General features: G+C 49.5%; 1 protein-coding gene across 4 annotated transcripts in view; it reads left to right on the top strand.

Moving 5' to 3' along the window:
* Positions 1-18,284, top strand: part of MSRA (methionine sulfoxide reductase A) — a 379,843-nt gene extending 361,559 nt beyond the window's left edge. For all 4 annotated transcript variants that reach the window (XM_018051850.1, XM_005683538.3, XM_018051851.1 and 1 more), the window contains one exon: positions 17,520-18,284. In XM_018051850.1, coding sequence (XP_017907339.1) covers positions 17,520-17,684 — 165 coding nt within the window. In that variant the 3' untranslated portion in view covers positions 17,685-18,284. The remainder of the gene's footprint in view (positions 1-17,519) is intronic.

The raw sequence follows: 18,775 nt of genomic DNA, 5'->3' as shown, positions 1-18,775 counted from the left end.
TACATTTTAGTTCATGAGAGGGCAGCCACAGTGAGTGGTTAAGAGCAGGGACTCGGGAGTGGGGCTGTCTGGGTTTGAATCCTGGTCCCTCCCTCTTCTCTGTGCTGAGTCCGAGGGGCTGTTATGAGGATGGCTCGTGAAATGCATGCAGGATGGTGCCTTGCACAGGGTGAGGGCTCCAGGCATGTCGGCTCTCAGCCCCTTGTCATCTCTGCCCTGCCCCTCACCTCCACATTCTCTTCCTTGCCTGCCAGAAACACAGGATTTTCTGTAGGGTCTTCGTCGACTTTCATCAAGATATTTCGTCTTCGAGAAAATCAAAGGGAGAGAGATTATCCCCCAAGACCTGCGTCCAGGGTCTCCCATTGTCCCACGGCAGTGCTCAATGCTTGTGCACCAACGGAGCCCCAGCACCCTGGTGCAGGAAGTCTGGTTCCTGGGCTGCCTCCCAAGTACCGAAAACCTGTGTGACATGTAAAATGTGAAGTCACGCGTCGGACGTGTCTGACGAGGAGAGGGTGAAATGAGACTTCAGTTAGTAGGCTCTGGTTTTCCCACCTCCTCCAGGCATAATCCTACCACTTTCCCCAGTGGGACATACCGAGGGCTCAAAAACAGATTGTGTTGCTGTTGTTTAGTCGCTAAGTCGTGTCCGACTCTTTGTGACCCCGTGGACAGCAGCACACTCCCCAAAAGATCACAACATCTTCGGAGTAACTCACAGCATATGAGCAGTGCTGCTGGGATGGAATGTGTAACCTCATCCATTCCTCAAAGGGAAATCACTTCATCCCCATTTTGCAGAAGAGACGGCCCGGCCTCAAGGTCACGTGGTTTGGTTGAGCCAAGAATAGAATTCAGACCCCTCTTGTCAGTCTCGTCTATATAAAGTGATCTACTTGAGAACCCCTGAGATATTATCAAGAAGTTTTGATGCCTGGGGATACAGAGTGCTGCTTGAAACACACAGCCTGTCGTCTCACCTCCAGGTGACATGGGCTCAGATCACCTTCACCAGAAAGCGTGTGAGGTGATCTGTGGTGGCGTTACCACACTGAAGTTGTATAATTAGCTTATGTTCCTGCCATCTTCTCTCAGGGGAGTTCCAGTTCTCCCACTGGTTCTAAGCCTTAAAGAAAATTAAAATTACACCCATAGCCTATTTTGGATTCCTTCTCTCTTTTTTTTAATGTTTCTGTTTCTCTTCTCTCTCCTTCTCTCCCTTCCTTTCATCTTTTGGAATAAAAAGGAAAAGAAAAACAACCCTGACTGTACGTCATTGCTAAGAAGCTTAAACAGCCTGAATAGAGTCATTAATCCAGACCCCTCCGTCTTATCTCCACTCAGGTGTCGTTTGTTCCTTTGTGATTGTGTTAGCAATTAGGAGCACTGAGGAGGCCAGGGTCCTCCCACGATGGCAGCTTACAGGTTGAGATGCAGTTGCCGGAAGCCAGGAGACAGCGTAGGCTCGTCACCTCCAGCTTCTGGACTGCACACTGGCAGTGTCACAGGGAACAGCCTTTTGTGGGCCAGCTTCCCATTTACTTGCCCTGTGTCAGCTTTAAGCCTTAGAGGAGACCAACAAAAGCTTCTTTTCTTTCTTTCTTTAGCATCATCGTATATTCTCTGCCATGCGAGGCTGGAAGCAAAAGCATTAAAGTAAAATATATCTTAAATGCGCTTCCTCTTAGAGCTTTTATTTTACTTCATAGCCCTATTTTTAGTTTCCTTGGATAATAAAAAAAAAAAAGCCCAATCATTTCATTCTTAGCCCTAGACAATACAGTGCGAGGTTATACATATTGCAGCCCTGGGGAGAATTTCTGCTTGCAAGCTGGCCAGCCTGTTTGCAGTTGACAGATGTAACCTACTCCAGGGCAGAGAAAGTCTCAAGGGAGGTTTTAATTTCTTAATGTTGAAATGAGCACAACTTTTATTGTCTTAATCAGTGAATAAAAAAACAATAAAATTGCTAAGTCTCATTTTTTTTTTAAACTCAATGTAAGAGGATTTTAAGAAATTGCAATTGCTCTTTAAGTTACTGTTGAAAAGTTAATTTTCTCTGTGTTTGAGAAGATTCTTCCAGCGGTTCTGCAGATAGTCGTACCACAGTGATATGAAACATTCTTCCGAGCTTTTGCAGGGATGCCACTCCTCAATAGGGAAAAGGTGTGTGCTAAGGTGTGCAGCGTGAGTGTACTTGTCTTTGAAGAGAACACGACTTGTCTTTCATCACGTTTTATGAGCTGAGGATCCAGGAGTATCCATTTTAAATTGCAGCAGAAATTTTTTAATGCGAACTGCATTCTTTCAGAATATATGCTACTTTTGGCAAGGGGCTCCATAGAGAAATATTTCTGACTATGAATAAAGAAAAGAGTTTCTGATGGTAATTAGTAGCTTTTATAAAGTCATAATGAACATGTTTCAACTGTTTGTCTGAACAAATAATTTTATACAAACAAAGCTGATTTATTACATGCAGTCATTTTTACATATTTCTTAATTTAATCCAACCTAAGACAAATTTCTTAAAAATGAAGGTTCACCAGTTTCTGGGACCATATGTGAGTCAGTTGTGGTTCCCTGGTACAGTCCCTTCAGAAGGACAGAATAGATGTTTCTTGTACTAAATTGAAAATTGCTTAAGGAGCTGTGTGTGTATATGTGGATATATATTTATATAGAGATATAGATACCATATGCAAATAAAATATGAAACAGCACCTTACAGATAGAGAGCCAAGATGCTCAGCGGGAGCACAGCAGAGTTTCAGGGCAAAGGTTGTGCACTTGAAATCAAAACTTAACTTTGGAATATATAAAGAATCCTCAAAACTCAACAACAGGAACAAATAAATCAGTTTAAAAACTGGGTAAAAGCTTGGAACAGACACTTCACCACAGAAGATATACAGAAGGCAGATAAGAGCATTAAAATATGCTTAATGTTATTGGTCATTAGGGAAATGCCAATTACGAGTGTGCTGGAAGACTGCTCCCCGCCAGTCAGGATGGCTAAATCAAAGAATAATGGCAAGACAGGTGCTGACAAGATGCAGGGCAGTAGGACCTCTCAGACATTGCTGGCGGGAATGCAGAACGGTCCGACCAGCCTGGAAAACCCTTTGGGACCTTCTCATCAAAGTCACTGTACACTTGCCAGGCGACCCAGCGGTCCCGCCCACTCATAGGTTTTTACAATACCTACGAGAATGCAGACTTATGTTAATACAACACCTGTGCTCGAATGTTTGGAGCAGCATTATTTATGATAGCCCCGAACTGAAAATAACCCAGACGTCCTCCAGTTGCTGAATAGATGGCCAGATCGTGGGATGTATCCATCTGAGAATGCCTTGCTCACTCGCCTCTGGCTGACCTCAAAGCCCTACAAGAGGAGAGAGAAAAAAGGCAGATCTTAAAACCGCTGTCATGTTGAAGCTGTGTTTGCTCCAGCACACACGCAGGGCCAAAGGGTAGATGTCTCATCACTTCCCAACGTGTAAGGAACCCTGTGCCCAATCATTAAGTCTAAGAACAAACAGACAGCAGCAGCAGCAGCAAGCCCAGAGCAAGGGCCATCTGATCTTCAGTTACCACTATATTGATGCAAATGGCTAGTTTTCAGGAAAAAATTATGGGACAAAGGAACATGGAAGTAAGACTCACTAGACAAAGACTTTAAATTAGCTGTTATAAATATGCTCAAAGGCCTAAGGCAACCATGAGTAAAGAATGAAAGGAGGACTTCCCTGCTGGCTCAGTGGTAAAGAATCCGCCTGCCACTGCAGAAGACATGGGTTCAATTCCTGACCCAGGAAGATCCCACATACCTCGGAGCCACTAAGCCTGGGAACCACAGCTACTGAGCCTGTGCTCAGGAGAAACCACCACAGTGAGAAGCCTGCACATCACTACCGGAGAATAGCCCCCTGCTCACTGCAACTAGAGAAAAGTCCACACGGCAATGGAGACCCAGCACAGCCACAACTAAATAAATATAATTTGAAAAAAAAAGATGAAAGGAAAATAATAAGACCAGTGCTCACCAAATAAAGGATATTAACAAGGAGATAGAAATTATATTGAAAAGAGAACTAAATAGAAATTCAAAGGTATGATAACTTAAGCAGAAGAAGAAATCACTAAAGGGTTGAGCTGGCAGAAGAGAGAATGAGCACATGAAGCTAAGTTGATTGGAATTGTCCCATCTGAAGAACAGAATTGAAAAATATTGGTCACGGCTGCACAGCTCTGAGACTATGCTAAAAACCACTGAGATGTCAACTTCAAAATGAATAAAGGAAGCACAGTTTAGAAAAGGCTCAGGAACACACGATTCAAAGACAGACTGGCGGTGACGGGAGGGTCATCTCCAGTCAAATCCTCCCGCTTTACAGCTGGGGAAACAGGGGCCAGGTGGGTGAGACCCGCTGCACGGTGCCTGCGGTGTGATTGACACAGATTTCTTTATACATTTTACAGTTCTGGTGACCAGCCAGCCCAGCTGACCCTAGACTTTTCTAGTTTTAACACCAACAACCCCACAGTCTGAGGAGCCCCTGGTTGGTTGGTTGGTTGGTTAGTTGCTAAGTTGTATCTGACTCTTTGCGACCCCATGGACTGTAGCCCGCCAGGCTCCTCTGTCCATGGGACTCTCCAGACAAGAATACTGGAGTGGGTTGCCATTCCCTTCTCCTGGGCATCTTCCTGACCCAGGGATGGAACCCACGTCTCCTGCATTGACAGGTGGCTTCTTTACCACTGAGCCGTCAGGGAAGCCCAGAGACCCCTGGTCCTGGGCAAACCAGGGTGGTTGGCTGTGCTGTCTGCAGAGCAAACTGGGATGAATATCCTTTCCTGTCACTCCGAATCCCTGAAACTCACCCATAAACGAGAAATGGTGGTATGCAGAAAAGTCCCTCTGCTTTGCTGAGCTCCATGTTCTAAACTTAAGCAGCTGGCATTTTGCTTTAAGTTCTTTTCTATTCAACCTTTCAGAATGAAGGATCTTTCCTTTTAATGAAATTTGCATTTCATCCACAAGGTAAAAGCCAGTGTCCTTGACTTCCCTGAAAAGTGACAAGTGGATGCTTTTGTAAACCAAACACTAAGGATAGAACAAAAACAGAGGTTGCCGTTAATTGAGTTCAGATATGAAAAAGCAGATGATAACCCTTAGAGATATATTCAGGAGAGAGAGAGAGAGAGAGATTCAGAGGAGAGACAGAAAGGAGAGGGAGAGAGATCCATTTCCTGTAAAATGAAAAGCCATGAAAGGAAAACTCATATAGGAAAAGTCACTTGAATTCCTTTTTGAACCCAGCAGATTCAAAAGGAAAGAGAAACCAGCAGTCCTTGAATGTGTGATTGATGTCAGTGACCTCACAGGTGAAAGAGGAGAGTGAAAAAGCTGACTTAAAACTCAGTATTCAAAAAACTAAGAACATGGCATCTGGTCCCATCACTTCATGGCAAACGGGAGGAAACGATGGAAACAGTAACAGACTTTATTTTCTTGGGCTCCAAAATCACTGCAGACGGTGACTGCAGCCATGAAATTAAGAGACGCTTGCTGCTTGGAAGAAAAACTATGACAAACCTAGGCAGCATATTAAAAAGCAGAGACATCACTTTGCTGACAAAGATTTATATAATCAAAGCTATGGTTTTTCCAGTAGTCATGTACTGATGTGAGAGTTGGACCATAAAGAAGGCTGAGCGCCAAAGAATTGATGCTTTCGAGCTGTGGTGTTGGAGAAGACTCTTGACAGTCCCTTGGACTGCAGGGAGATCAAACCACTCAATCCTAAAGGAAATCAACCCTGAATATTCATTGAAAGGACTGATGTTGAAGCTGAAGCTCCAATCCTTTGGCTACCTGATGCGAAGAGCCTACTCATCAGAAAAGACCCTGATGCTGGGAAAGATTGAAGGCAAGAGAAGAGGGTGACAGAGGATGAGATGGTTGGATGGCATCACTGACTCAATGGACATGAGTTTGAACAGACTCTGGGAGTTGGTGAAGGACAGGGAAGCCTGATGTGCTGCAGTCCTTGGGGTTGCAAAGAGTCAGACACGACTGAGCGAGTGAACAGCAACCTCATGGGTGGGGGAGGCACTGCAGAAAGCAGAGCCAGTGGGCAGGGGCAGATTTCAGCCTCACAGCTCTGGGCTCCTCCCTGGGGTTGCAGCCTGACTGTGCAACTCAGCCTTCCCTTCCCATGGGCTGCACCCAGTCCAACCTGCTATGTGGCTCCTCCTTTCAATGTACAAAGTGAAGAAGAAGGAAGGAGCCAGGAAATGGTGCTTGGAATTTGTAAGGTGCAGGGACGTGAGGACGACAATGGAGTTGTGGAAAAATGAATAGCCACCTCTTTCCCCACCGTGGTCTGGTTTGCCCTGAAGCCGTGGCTGCAGCCAGGCAGGTGAACCTGAGAGGCATCTGGCAGCTTTGCCTGGGTTCAGGTGAATCCCTTCATCCTGTAGAATGTCCCTGCATGTCTCTGTGACCGCCGGGCAGTGGATACACAGAGAGTCTGTGGCTGAGTTACCTTAAACGGGAGCAAACGGAAAAACGTAGACCATAAACTCGACGGCTCTGAAGGTCTCTTTCTCTGTCTGCTTTTTTAAAAGACAGTTTTAGAAAATATTTATTTATTTACTAGAACTATGTGGGGTCTTAGTTGCAGCATGTGGGATCTTTAGTATACAAGATCCAGTTCCCTGACCAGAGACTGAACCTGGGCCCCTGCACTGGAAGAGCAGAGTCTTAGCCACTGGACCACCAGGGACATCCCTCCCTCCCCCCGACCCCCGAATCTGCTTTTGTCTCTTCCTGCTGTTCAGCTGAGTCCCGTTCAGATTCCTCCCGCCCCAGCCAGGCCCTCCAGCACCCTTCACATAAGCTTCATGACCCCTCCCTCCATGCGCGTGGAGCAGACCCATCACTGTGCTCTCAACAGTGGTCGTAAGATTCCCACGTCAGCCTCCGCTCCTTCAGGAACCCTTTCGCAGTGGGTTGGTTTTGCCCTCCTCCACGGCCGCAGCAGACTCTGCACCTCTAGTATTCTAGCACGTGCTTCCCTCTGTCTTATGACCCGTCCCCTCCAGCAGAACCCTGCCCTCTCGATGGTGGATGGTGGTCCTCCGCACTCCCAGCCTGTGGGTGGGGCTCCCACCTTGTCACCGTGAGGGGTGTTAACCACTGCTCCGCACCCCCAGGCCATCCCATCCTCGTCCCTGTCTAAACCATAAACTCCTTGAACTCAGGGAACGTTTCCTCCTCAGTCCTGCCTCGCCAACATCTACTACATACACAGAGGGCACTTAAGAGTGCAATTGCTCTCGTGCCTGTCATGATTTCCGCTCTAGAGATTGTCTTGTTCACCTCTCTGTTCCCAATGCCTAGCACAGTCCACCACACCACGATCACTGAAATTAGTTTATTAAATGAAACTGGAGAGTTTCAAAAACTTTATTTGCAGGAAAGTCACACGATGGGCTTGCGTGTCTGTCTTCCTGGAGCTTTCAGCCTCACACCCCAAACCAGAGAAGACCAGGGTCCCTGATAGAGGAAATGAAATATTCTATGGGGACTCCGCTCCAGGTGGTCCCTGGCCTCACACCAGGGCCAGCTGCAGCTGTGCTGGCTGCTGTGGCGGAGTGAAACTGAAACTGTTAGTCGCTTATTCGTGTCCGACTCTTTGGGACCACACGGACTGTAGCCCCCCAGGCTCCACCATCCATGGGATTCTCCAGCGGAGAGTACTGGAGTGGGTTGCCATGCCCTCTAGCTCACGCCGGTGCTGGAGGGCTTGTGCCCACAAATGACAAGGGTCCCTTCCCCTTGCACCCTAGTGATCAGAGCAAGTCATGTGGGCAACTTGACATCAGGAGTGACATTGATAACCGTGAACACAGTCCGCCAAGCTTGTGCTCTAGAGTAGACGTTTTCAAGTCTATGCACATGGATCACCTGGAGAGGATTTTAAGACACAGATCCTGATTCAGTAGGTCTGGGGAGGCGGCCGGATTTTGCACTTCTCACCGTTGGGGACACTCTGAGGGCCAAGGGGAAAGCTTTGAATCCTTCCTGGTGAGACTGAACTCCTTCCCGACAACCCATCTCTGCAGAGACTGAACTCAACTCATAGCACTCTCGGTTTGAGTCGCAAACCAAGAAAAACCTCCTTGCCAGTCAGAAGACACTCGTGGTTCACCTCGAGGGCGAGGCGGGCAGAGAGGACTAGATAACGAAACCACAAACAGCGCGACCCAACTGCAAAGTCTGGAGGAGAGAGCACAAGGATGGGGCAGCTGTTCTAAGAAGCCGGAGTCCTTTGATCCAGAGGCCACGATTTGCATAAGCAGGTTTGCCTAAGCAGGTGGGCCGAATTAGGTCTAATTGTGCCACCTCTTGGTCCCCTTAGTTTCCTGGAGCCCAGAAGGGTCAGGGCAGCTCTGACCGGGTCTCATGAGGGCTTCAGCCCCGTGGGGCATCTTCCTTGTCCGTGGCACATCGTTGCTGTCCCAGGATCTCCCACTTTCCCTTGCAGGTGCTGACGGTCACTGATGGGTGGGGGTGTCCGCGGTTCCAGGACCTGCAGCCCCTGTCACTCCAGGGTCCTCTCTGATGTTGGGGGCGGTCAGCCTGTCCCCTCCTCCTTGTGGATGAAGCTGAACCACTGTGGGCAAGGACATACCTTCTCCCCACGTGTACCTACGCTTGTGCGGTGCTGAACTGCAAACACGCGTGCCTCTGCTCAGCTCAGGAGAGATGGTGTTCTTCTTCATAGTTAGTTCAGTTCAGTTCAGTCGCTCAGTCGTGTCTGACTCTTTGCGACCCCATGAATCGCAGCACGCCAGGCCTCCCTGTCCATCACCAACTCCCGGAGTTCACACAGACTCACATCCATCGAGTCAGTGATGCCATCCAGCCATCTCATCCTCTGTCGTCCCCTTCTCCTTCTGCCCCCAATCCCTCCCAGCATCAGAGTCTTTTCCAATGAGTCAACTCTTTGCATGAGGTGGCCAAAGTACTGGAGTTTCAGCTTCAGCATCATTCCCTCCAAAGAAATCCCAGGGCTGATCTTCAGAATGGACTGGTTGGATCTCCTTGCAGTCCAAGGGACTCTCAAGAGTAGTTTTATTTAAAAGCCGTGCCAATCACTTTATATCCTTTCACCCAAAGTTTTGATTGATGGCAATCTGGCCAGCCCGAAGCTGCCGGTGGAATAAAACTGCTGACTTGGGCATTGGCTTTGACTGAGCTTATTAAACGTGCATGGTGTGTGCACGCGCACGTGTGTGCAGGATGAAAACAGCACAGGATTCGATGGAATGAGATCTGGAAGAAACTGAAGGGCTCTCCGTTCAGAAAAGCAAAGTAGGAACTGAGGAGGGGCTGTGCCTGTACATGCTCCCTGCCGCCACTAGAGGGCGGAGTTCAGGCCGGCCTCTGCGTCTCCTCGGTCCCGCCTGGAGCCTTTTTCTCTCTCTAAGGCAGAGCTGACTGGCCTTAGGCAGCAGTCTCTGGTCGATTTGTTAAAAGTCCGCCCCTAATTTCCTGTGAGCTCAGTATCAAAAACTGGATTTCACTTCTAGGACACTAATTTCTTCCCATGAAAACATCTTTTGAAAGTGATCATAACATAAAACACACTTAATGCTCCAAATAATTACATCAAAACCGAACACATGGCTGAATTCCTTTGGTGGGTGGAGGAGGTGGGGTTTGCTTGGATCAGGCTTCACGAGGCTTTAAAACAGATGCATCTGAACTGCAGGTAACTTCTTCCCTTCCTGGTGACTTTCTCACTGGCAACAGAGCCATTTCTCACTGGGTCTTTAAACTGTGATTGAAATTAAGATACACCTAAAAATGGTTAAGATGGAGAACTTGAAGTTATGTGGATTTTACCACAATTTTTAAAAAAAGTGAGATGATTAAGAAATATGTTGCATTTTTTGAGTCACAAGGATGTGAGCAGGGCTGGGGGGGTGTGATCCATGTTTGGGTGCCTAGGTCTCTTTTGGAGATTCTAAAATGAGTCCTAAGGGGTTGGGGGTAGCACCTTCACCTGCTGAGGTATTCTTGCAGCAGTGCTGGAAATAGGGGACAGGTTCTCATCTGAATCAACCCGGAATACTCTTTGGAAGGAGTATTCCAAAATACTGAAGCTGAAGCTGCAGTACTTTGGCTGAAGCTACAATGCTGTGGCCACCTGATTCAGCTAACAGCTGGCTCACTGGAAAATACCCTGATGGTGGGAAAGGTTGAGAGGAGGAGAAGGGGGAGACAGAAAATGAGATGGCATCACTGATTCAATGGATATGAACTTGGGCAAACTCCGAGAGATGGCGAGGGACAGGGAAGCCCGGCGTGCTGCAGTCCATGGAATCGAAGAGAGTCAGACACAACTTCCCGACTGAACAATAACAGGTTCTCATCAGAGCTCAGCTGTGAGTGGCTGTGGACAAGCCTCCTCTCTCCCTGGGCTTTACTGTCTCCACTGAGAAATAACAGAAATAACTGTTTCCTCTTCGTGGGCTAGAGTGTGTGGAGAAGCCCTTTGGAGACACAGTACAGGGACCTGGGACTGGGCTGCTTCTTTGCCTCGGTGTCCGCCCTGGTCAGGCCCCGCCTGTGGAGCCTCCAGGCAGGCGTTCAGGGTGGCGTCAGTCTGTCTTCCCCTCACAGGAGGCCGAGTAGCCCCAGACCCTGGGAGAATCGAAGCTGACAGCGAGCTCGTTAGCAGGTTGCAGAAGCAGAGTGGTCTCGTATTCACTCATTTTGTTGAAAGAAAGGCTTCCTGCCGGCAGCCCTGGAAAGATAGGTCCGGCCCAGGACACTCCCGCAGGCAGACACGCCCCGCCACCTCCTCTGCAGGCTGGGGCCGGAGCCGCCCGCTGGGCGCAGGGAGCTCTGCCCGGCTCTGGGAGCACCCCCCGGCAACCTCTTTTTCCTGCCCCCCAGAGACGGGCAGCGCAGCCGTAGAAGTAGGGCGTGCGTGGGAGGGAGTGGAGGTGGAGGCCTGCCTACCGAGGGCAAGATGGTGGGCTCCTTTCCCCCAAGCTGGGCGTTGATGGGAAAGTGGGCCAGGCCTGCCACAAAGTCAGCACGTGCCAGGGGGCCAGGTGCCATCTCTGCCTGACCTTGGATGCTCATCAGAGCACACTTACTATGCTCTAGGGTGCGTGTGTGTGTGTCCGTATGTTGGTGTGTGTCTCCGTGCGTTTGCGTATCTGTATGTGCGTCTCTGTGTGTGTCCGTGTATGTGTGTGTGCATGCCTCTCCAGTGTGTGTCTGTGTGCGCACATGTGTGTGTCTGTATGTTGGCGTGTGTCTGTGCGTTTGTGTATCTGTGTGTGCATCTGTGTGTGTGCATGTGTGTATGTGTCCGTGTGTGTGTGCACCCCTCCAGTGTGTGTGTGTGTGCATGCTTCTCCAGAATGTGTCTGTTTGTGTGCACATGTGTGTATGTGTGTCCGTGTGTGCGTATGTGTGTGTGTACCCCTTGGAGGAGGGTAGGTCCTGGGAGGGCCAGGGGGCAGTGACGTGTGTGTGCCCGTGTCTGTGTGTGTGTGTGTGTGTGTGTGTGTACCCCTCAGAGGAGGCAGGCCCTGGGAGGGGCTGGGGGCAGTAACTTGCTCTTGCTAAGGGTGCAACTGAGGAAGCAGAGGGCCCGGGCTCTGGGAAGGAGGGAAACCAGGGACGAGGCAGGGTTTCTCGTTTTCCTACTTCCTCTGTCTTTTCATCCAATATCTTTTGTGCAATGTTGTCCTCACTTCCCGGTTTCAGATGGAGGTTGAGGATAGCCCTGAGCTAAGTGAGGCTGCAGCCCAGAGGCCGCTGGCCCAGTGCACGGGGTGACCTGCACCCTAGAGCAGACGTGGCCGGGATGTCCTAGTCTAACGGGACGTGCAGGAGGGCAGCATGCGGTTCTGGCTCCGGTGGGCTTTCATCGCCATTTATTCTCAGGCTCTCCTCTCAAATGAGAGTGTGGTGTCTGCCATCTTGTGGCGAAGCTTGGTACTGCCGGCCCCCGCCCCACACCTCCTCCCTGCGGCTCCTGAAGGCCTCTGCTCTCTGGGTGGTGGTGGGTAAGGGTCGCTCAGAGCCTGGCCAATAAGCGCTCATTGCCGCCGGCTCCCTGCCTCTGGGAAAAGGAGCTTCTGGAGAAGGCGGCTGTGAGCTCCAGGGCCTTATGAAGGTTGTCCTTATTTGTACCAGGAGGGTGGCTGTTTGTGAGGGAGCGCATGGTGAGTGAGGAGGTGACCCACAGAGAGGATGAGCCAGGGTCGGGAGTGAGCGGGGACAGCCTGGGTCTGAGATTCTCAGGTCTCAGAGCAGGCCGACTCTGATCCAGAGCGGTCCATCGTGGCCTCGGCGGGGAAAGGTGTCAGGTCGGAATTTAAGGTCACCTTGGCACATGGGGACTCGTGTCGGAGCGTAGGATCTCCTGAGTGGGGACCAGCATCCCCGCATCAAAATCCAGCCATTGTGGCTGAGCTTCAGACTGGCGAGGGTGTGAACTCTGCTGGTAAGTCTGGGACCCTCAGAGTCCAACCTTCGATTTGGTACTTGGCTCTGGCCACAAAAGACAGGACATTAGTATCAATATCTGAAGTCAGTCTGAGAAGCTCTCTGGTTCTCTGAACTTGGGCCGGGCTTGTCAGGTCCCAGCCCCACATCTTTCTCTTTCATAAGCTCTCAAGTGGCGCCCAGAGCACAGCACGCACCCCAGAGTGTTCCCTGGCCACAGCCCCCTCATGTTGCAAAGCCAGCCGCCCATCAATGGTCCTTCTTCACAGGCAAACCTTAGTGACCGTGGAAGTAAATGCCTGGCACCACAGACGGTGGGTGGGGCACTGCTGTGCTTTGCACGCACGATGAGGCCACTCTTGACCTGAAGTCTGACCAGGATGGTTAACCAGTACCCTGGTCTTGATGCGCAGGGAGGTTTTGGTTCCTGCAAACAGTTCTGGCGCCAAAGGCCAAGTTCACTGACTGGGGTTCATCACAGAAACAGAACATGTTTGAGATATCTTAAGGGGGGTAGTTTTACAAAGAGAATTTGGTGCCTCCAGAATAATCTGAAAGGCTGTTGGCGTGAAGGTCAGGGAACAGCACCTCTGGAACTGGGGATGCCAAAACGTGACAGAAATTGCTAGAATCACTGTGATGACTGTAACTGTCCTCAGCACAAGAGCCCATGGTTCTCAGGAGGAGCTGATGGGGCCCCAGGTCTCCTCTGTGCCCACTCCTGTGCCCATCCTCACAGCTATGCCTGGCGGGTGGCGGCTTCTCCTTGGGTTTACCTGCCAGGGGCCGCACGCACATCTCCCATGGGTGGGATCTAGACGGGGGCCGCTGGCAGTAGGATCTGGGAAATGCAGTTCCCCTACTTGCGGCCACGGCTTCCCTGGTGGCTCAGGTGGTAAAGAATGTGTATGCTGATACAGGATGCCTGAGTTCAGTTCCTGGGTTGGGAAGATCCCTGGAGAAGGGAATGCCAACCCACTCTGGTATTCTTGCCTGGAGGATCCCGTGGACAGAGGAGCCTGGCGGGTACAGTCCATGGGGTCACAGAGAGTCGGACACGACTGAGCGACTCACACTTTCATTTTCACTTTCAACTTGCATCCTGTGCGATAGCAGGGCAAGCTGAGGACATCAGGGCCACAGCGCAGTACTGTGCACACACTCAAATACCGAAACAGTAACAGTTACTTCCTTCACACGGCTGTTGTGAAGCTGAAATTAACACAGTGTGGCACATAGTAAACCCTTGATAATTGCTCGCTTACAAAAGATTGTCCCAAAGTCAGAATGGCTCCCCACTTTCCTTTCTAACCCTTATAAGGAAACTGCCTGCATCTGAGCTGTGGGGTCCAAACCTCAAGCCTTGGTGGGGCCCCTTCCATTAATCCTGCACCTGCCCGTCATCAGCTCCTCTGTTGGCCTCATTCTGGCTCAGAGGACTGGCAGGAGATCCAGCAGAAAGGTGAAGGCTCTCAGGGAGGAATGGATCAGTGAATCATGCATGCTTGCTAAGTCGCTTCAGTTCCGTTCAGTCGCTCAGTCTTGTCCGACTCTTTGCGACCCCATGAATCGCAGCACACCAGGCCTCCCTGTCCATCACCAACTCCGGGAGTTCACCCAAACTCATGTGCATCAAGTCGGTGATGCCATCCAGCCATCTCATCCTCTCTTGTCCCCTTCTCCTCCTGCCCTCAATCTTTCCCAGCATCAGGGTCTTTTCCAATGAGTCAACTCTTCCCATGAGGTGGCCAAAGTATTGGAGTTTCAGCTTCAGCATCATTCTTTCCAATGAACACCCAGGACTGGTCTCCTGTAGGATGGACTGGTTGGATCTCCTTGCAGTCCAAGGGACTCACAAGAGTTTTCTCCAGCACCACAGTTCAAAAGCATCAATTTTTTGGTGCTCAGCTTTCTTCACAGTCCAACTCTCACATCCATACATGACCACTGGAAAAACCATAGCCTTGACTAGACGGACCTTTGTTGGCAAAGTAATGTCTCTGCTTTTCAATATGCTATCTAGGTTGGTCATAACTTTCCTCCCAAGGAGTAAGCGTCTTTTAATTTCATGGCTGTAATCGCCATCTGCAGTGGTTTTGGAGCCCCCCAAAATAAAGTCTGACACAGTTTCCACTGTTTCCCAATCTATTTCCCATGAAGTGATGGGACCAGATGCCATGACCTTAGTTTTCTGAGTGTTGAGCTTTAAGCCAACTTTTTCACTCTCTTCTTTCACTTTCATCAAGAGGCTTTTTAGTTCCTCTTCACTTTCTGCCATAAGAGTGGTGTCATCTGCATATCTGAGGTTATTGATATTTCTCCCGGCAGTCTTGATTCCAGCTTGTGCTTCCTCCAGCCCAGCGTTTCTCATGATGTACTCTGTATATAAGTTAAATAAGCAGGGTGACAATATACAGCCTTGACATACTCCTTTTCCTATTTGGAACCAGTGTGTTGTTCCATGTCCAGTTCTAACTGTTGCTTCCTGACCTGCATACAGGTTTCTCAAGAGGCAGGTCAGGTGGTGTGGTATTCCCATCTCTTGAAGAATTTTCCACAGTTTATTATTATCCACACAGTCAAAGGCTTTGGCATAGTCAATAAAGCAGAAATAGATGTTTTTCTGGAACTCTCTTGCTTTTTCCATGATCCAGCAGATGTTGGCAATTTGATCTCTGGTTCCTCTGCCTTTTCTAAAACCAGCTTGAACACCTGGAAGTTCACAGTTCACATATTGCTGAAGCCTGGCTTGGAGAATGTCGAGCACTACTTTACTAGCATGTGAGATGAGTGCAACTGTGCGGTAGTTTGAGCATTCTTTGGCATTGCCTTTCTTAGGGACTGGAATGAAAATTGACCTTTTCCAATCCTGTGGCCACTGCTGAGTTTTCCAAATTTGCTGGCATACTGAGTGCAGCACTTTCACAGCAGTATCTTTCAGGATCTGAAATAGCTCAACTGGAATTCCATCACCTGCACTAGCTTTGTTCGTAGTGATGCTTCCTAAGGCCCACTTGACTTCACATTCCAGGATGTCTGGCTCTAGGTGAGTGATCACACCATCATGATTATCCGGGTCGTGAAGATCTTTTTTGTACAGTTCTTCTGTGTATTCTTGCCACCTCTTCTTAATATCTTCTGCTTCTGTTGGGTCCATACCATTTCTGTCCTTTATCAAGCCCATCTTTGCATGAAATGTTCCCTTGGTATCTCTAATTTTCTTGAGGAGCTCTCTAGTCTTTCCCATTCTGTTGTTTTCCTCTATTTCTTTGCACTGATCGCTGAGAAAGGCTTTTTTTTTTTTTTTTTTAATCTCTCCTTGCTATTCTTTGGAACTCTGCATTCAGATGCTTATATCTTTCCTTTTCTCCTTTGCTTTTCATGTCTCTTCTTTTCACAGCTATTTGTAAGGCCTCCTCAGACAGCCATTTTGCTTTTTTGCATTTCTTTTTCTTGGGGATGGTCTTGATCCCTGTCTCCCGTACAATGTCACACACCTCCGTCCATAGTTCATCAGGCACTCTGTCTATCGGATCTAGTCCCTTCCCGTACAATGTCACAAACCTCCGTCCATAGTTCATCAGGCACTCTGTCTATCGGATCTAGTCCCTTAAATCTCACTTCCACTGTATAATCATAAGGGATTTGATTTAGGTCATACCTGAATGGTCTAGTGGTTTTCCCCACTTTCTTCAATTTAAGCCTGAATTTGGCAATAAGAAGTTCATGATCTGAGCCACAGTCAGCTCCCGGTCTTGTTTTTGCTGACTGTATAGAGCTTCTCCATCTTTGGCTGCAAAGAATATAATCAGTCTGATTTCGGTGGTGACCATCGCTTCAGTTGTGTCCAACTCTGGGCGACCCTATGGCCTGTAACCTGCCAGGCTCCTCTGTCCATGGGATTCTCCAGGCAAGAATACTGGAGTGGGCTGCCATGCCCCGCTCCAGGGGATCTACCCAACCCAGGGGCCGAACCTGCGTCTCCTGCATTGCAGGAGGATTCTTTACCGTCTGAGCCACGAGGGAAGCCCTTCAGTGACTCATGCCAAAAATTAAAGTGGATTTCCCATGCTGGGCCAATTCGACAACTTCCTCTAAATGGACCAACAACAAATCCTGATCTCTTTCCTCGCACCCCTGTCTAAAATGGAATGTGTGAACCCAGGTCGCGTCTCTGTGGCCTTGAGCTCAGAGACCCCGAGCAGCCTGTACCAAGAAAGAACTAGGGCACAGCTGAAATCCAGAAGGGAGAGGAAACAGGCGGAGATCCACGGGGAACAATGTCTATTTCTTAATCTGTCTTCTGCCCCAAATAGCTGGGCTCTCCTCCCCCACTAGTGTTCACTGTGTTCCTCTGCCTGGCAGCAGGTGCCACCAGGCCTTAAACTGGGTCACAGAGGGCGGCAAGGAGCTGACCAGGCCCGCAGGCCACAACCTCCCCTGACTTCACTCCCCAGGCTCCAGACTGGAGGGGCAGAGCCCAGACTCCAGGTGGCCCCTGCCCTCCAGGGCGTCCCGCGGGGCCCCTGCTGCCCAGAGCCCCAACCAGCGAGGGGGCATGCTCTGTCCACCCCATGCGGGGGCAGAGGGGGCACACTGCCACCCCTCCCACTGCAGCCGCAGTGAGTGCCCTCAGGGACCCCTCCTCCCCAGGGCAGCCAGAGGGCCCACACAAGGGCTCCCGACACCCTGGGGGCAGAGCTAGTGTAGAGGGCAGAGTGTAAATTTCAGAATCAGAAAACAAACGAATTAAACCCCAGACTTGAAACCCCAGACCGTTGAGGGACAGGGAGGGAGATGCTTGCTCAGGATAACGCAGCGGGGAAGTGGCCGGGGGCAGGCCCCAAGCACTCACCGCTGTTCACCACCCCCGCCCGTGGCCACGTGTCTGCCCCTCCCATCCGACCCCGCCACTCCTCCTTCCCAGGATCCCCGGCATCTGGTCCTGATGGTGCCTTTCTCTCCACAGGTTCTGTCGGAGCATGGTTTCGGCCTGATCACCACGGACATCCGGGAGGGACAGACCTTTTACTATGCGGAAGATTACCACCAGCAGTACCTGAGCAAGAACCCCGACGGGTACTGCGGCCTCGGGGGCACCGGAGTATCTTGTCCCCTGGGTATTAAAAAGTAATTTCTCCCCACGTGGTCAGCCCTCGAGGTCACAGCAAAAATGCTTCCAACAAATGGGGGAGTTCTTTTGTGGTTCACGCCAGGGAATTTTTTGTAGTGCACAAAGACATTCATAAAAATCTGGTTTATTAAGGGGTAATTTACATGAAGTGCCATGGCAAGTTGATAACATGTAATTCATGTTCTAATAAGTTATGGTGGGAGGAGCCCGCGGTGAAAATTTTTGGACCGTTTGATGTCTGAAAGAGGATGACGAATAATCAGTGTTCACTTTTCGTGCTTGGGTGCCTGCGGGGACCAAGCTGGCAGAATGTGTGTTGGGAGGGGAGAGGTCAGGGCTTCCTTCACCACATCCCGCCCCTCGCAAAAGCCCTCCTGCCCTTCAGTGCCTTAAAATTTGCAGGCGTTTATAGCCTCAATGAATCGTTCCCTGAAATACTTTGCTCAACTGATCCTGTACATGTATAAGGGGCTTTCTCTCTCTTTTTCGCCCTCCTCATGGCAGGGAAAAGCTATGAGTTAGCTTGATAAATTTTAACGCTTTGCTCACAGCTATGACATATGCTTGTTCTAATAAAGGTCTACAGTCTGCTAATACAAACTAATGTCTCATCTGTCTTTTGCTTGTTTAGGTAGGATACTTCTAAGTGTTATAAGATAAATTTTAGAGCTCTCAAAGGCTAAGTATCATTTTCCCCTGAATGGGAAATCTGATTGCAATCTTTAGAAAACATGTACAGCTCTAGCTCCATGCAACTTTAGTAATAATAGCTGTTTTCCATCCGCCTGTTATAGTTGTCATATCAGGGGCTAGTCCAGGCAGAGAATAGACTCATGGAATCCCTGCCCTTAAGAGGCTTTGTATTGAGGACAAGGGGTGGAGGACACGTGCAATAAACAGGTAAACCCCTGAATAAGTAAGATGATTTCTGGTCCTCACAAACGATAGGGAGATGGCAAATCAGATAAGCTAGTAAGTTGGGCCTGGGGGCTGTGGAGCTGTGTTTAGAGCTGTTTTAGCTAGGCAGTCAGGGGAGGTGGTGCCATGTAAGCTGAGGGCTGAATACTCTGAATGATGCAAAGGAGAAATGA

Source organism: Capra hircus, chromosome 8, assembly GCF_001704415.2.
Source record: "Capra hircus breed San Clemente chromosome 8, ASM170441v1, whole genome shotgun sequence".
Taxonomy (NCBI): domain Eukaryota; kingdom Metazoa; phylum Chordata; class Mammalia; order Artiodactyla; family Bovidae; genus Capra; species Capra hircus.
The sequence above is the reverse complement of the archived record's forward strand: the minus strand, read 5'-3'. Positions and strand labels throughout refer to the sequence as shown.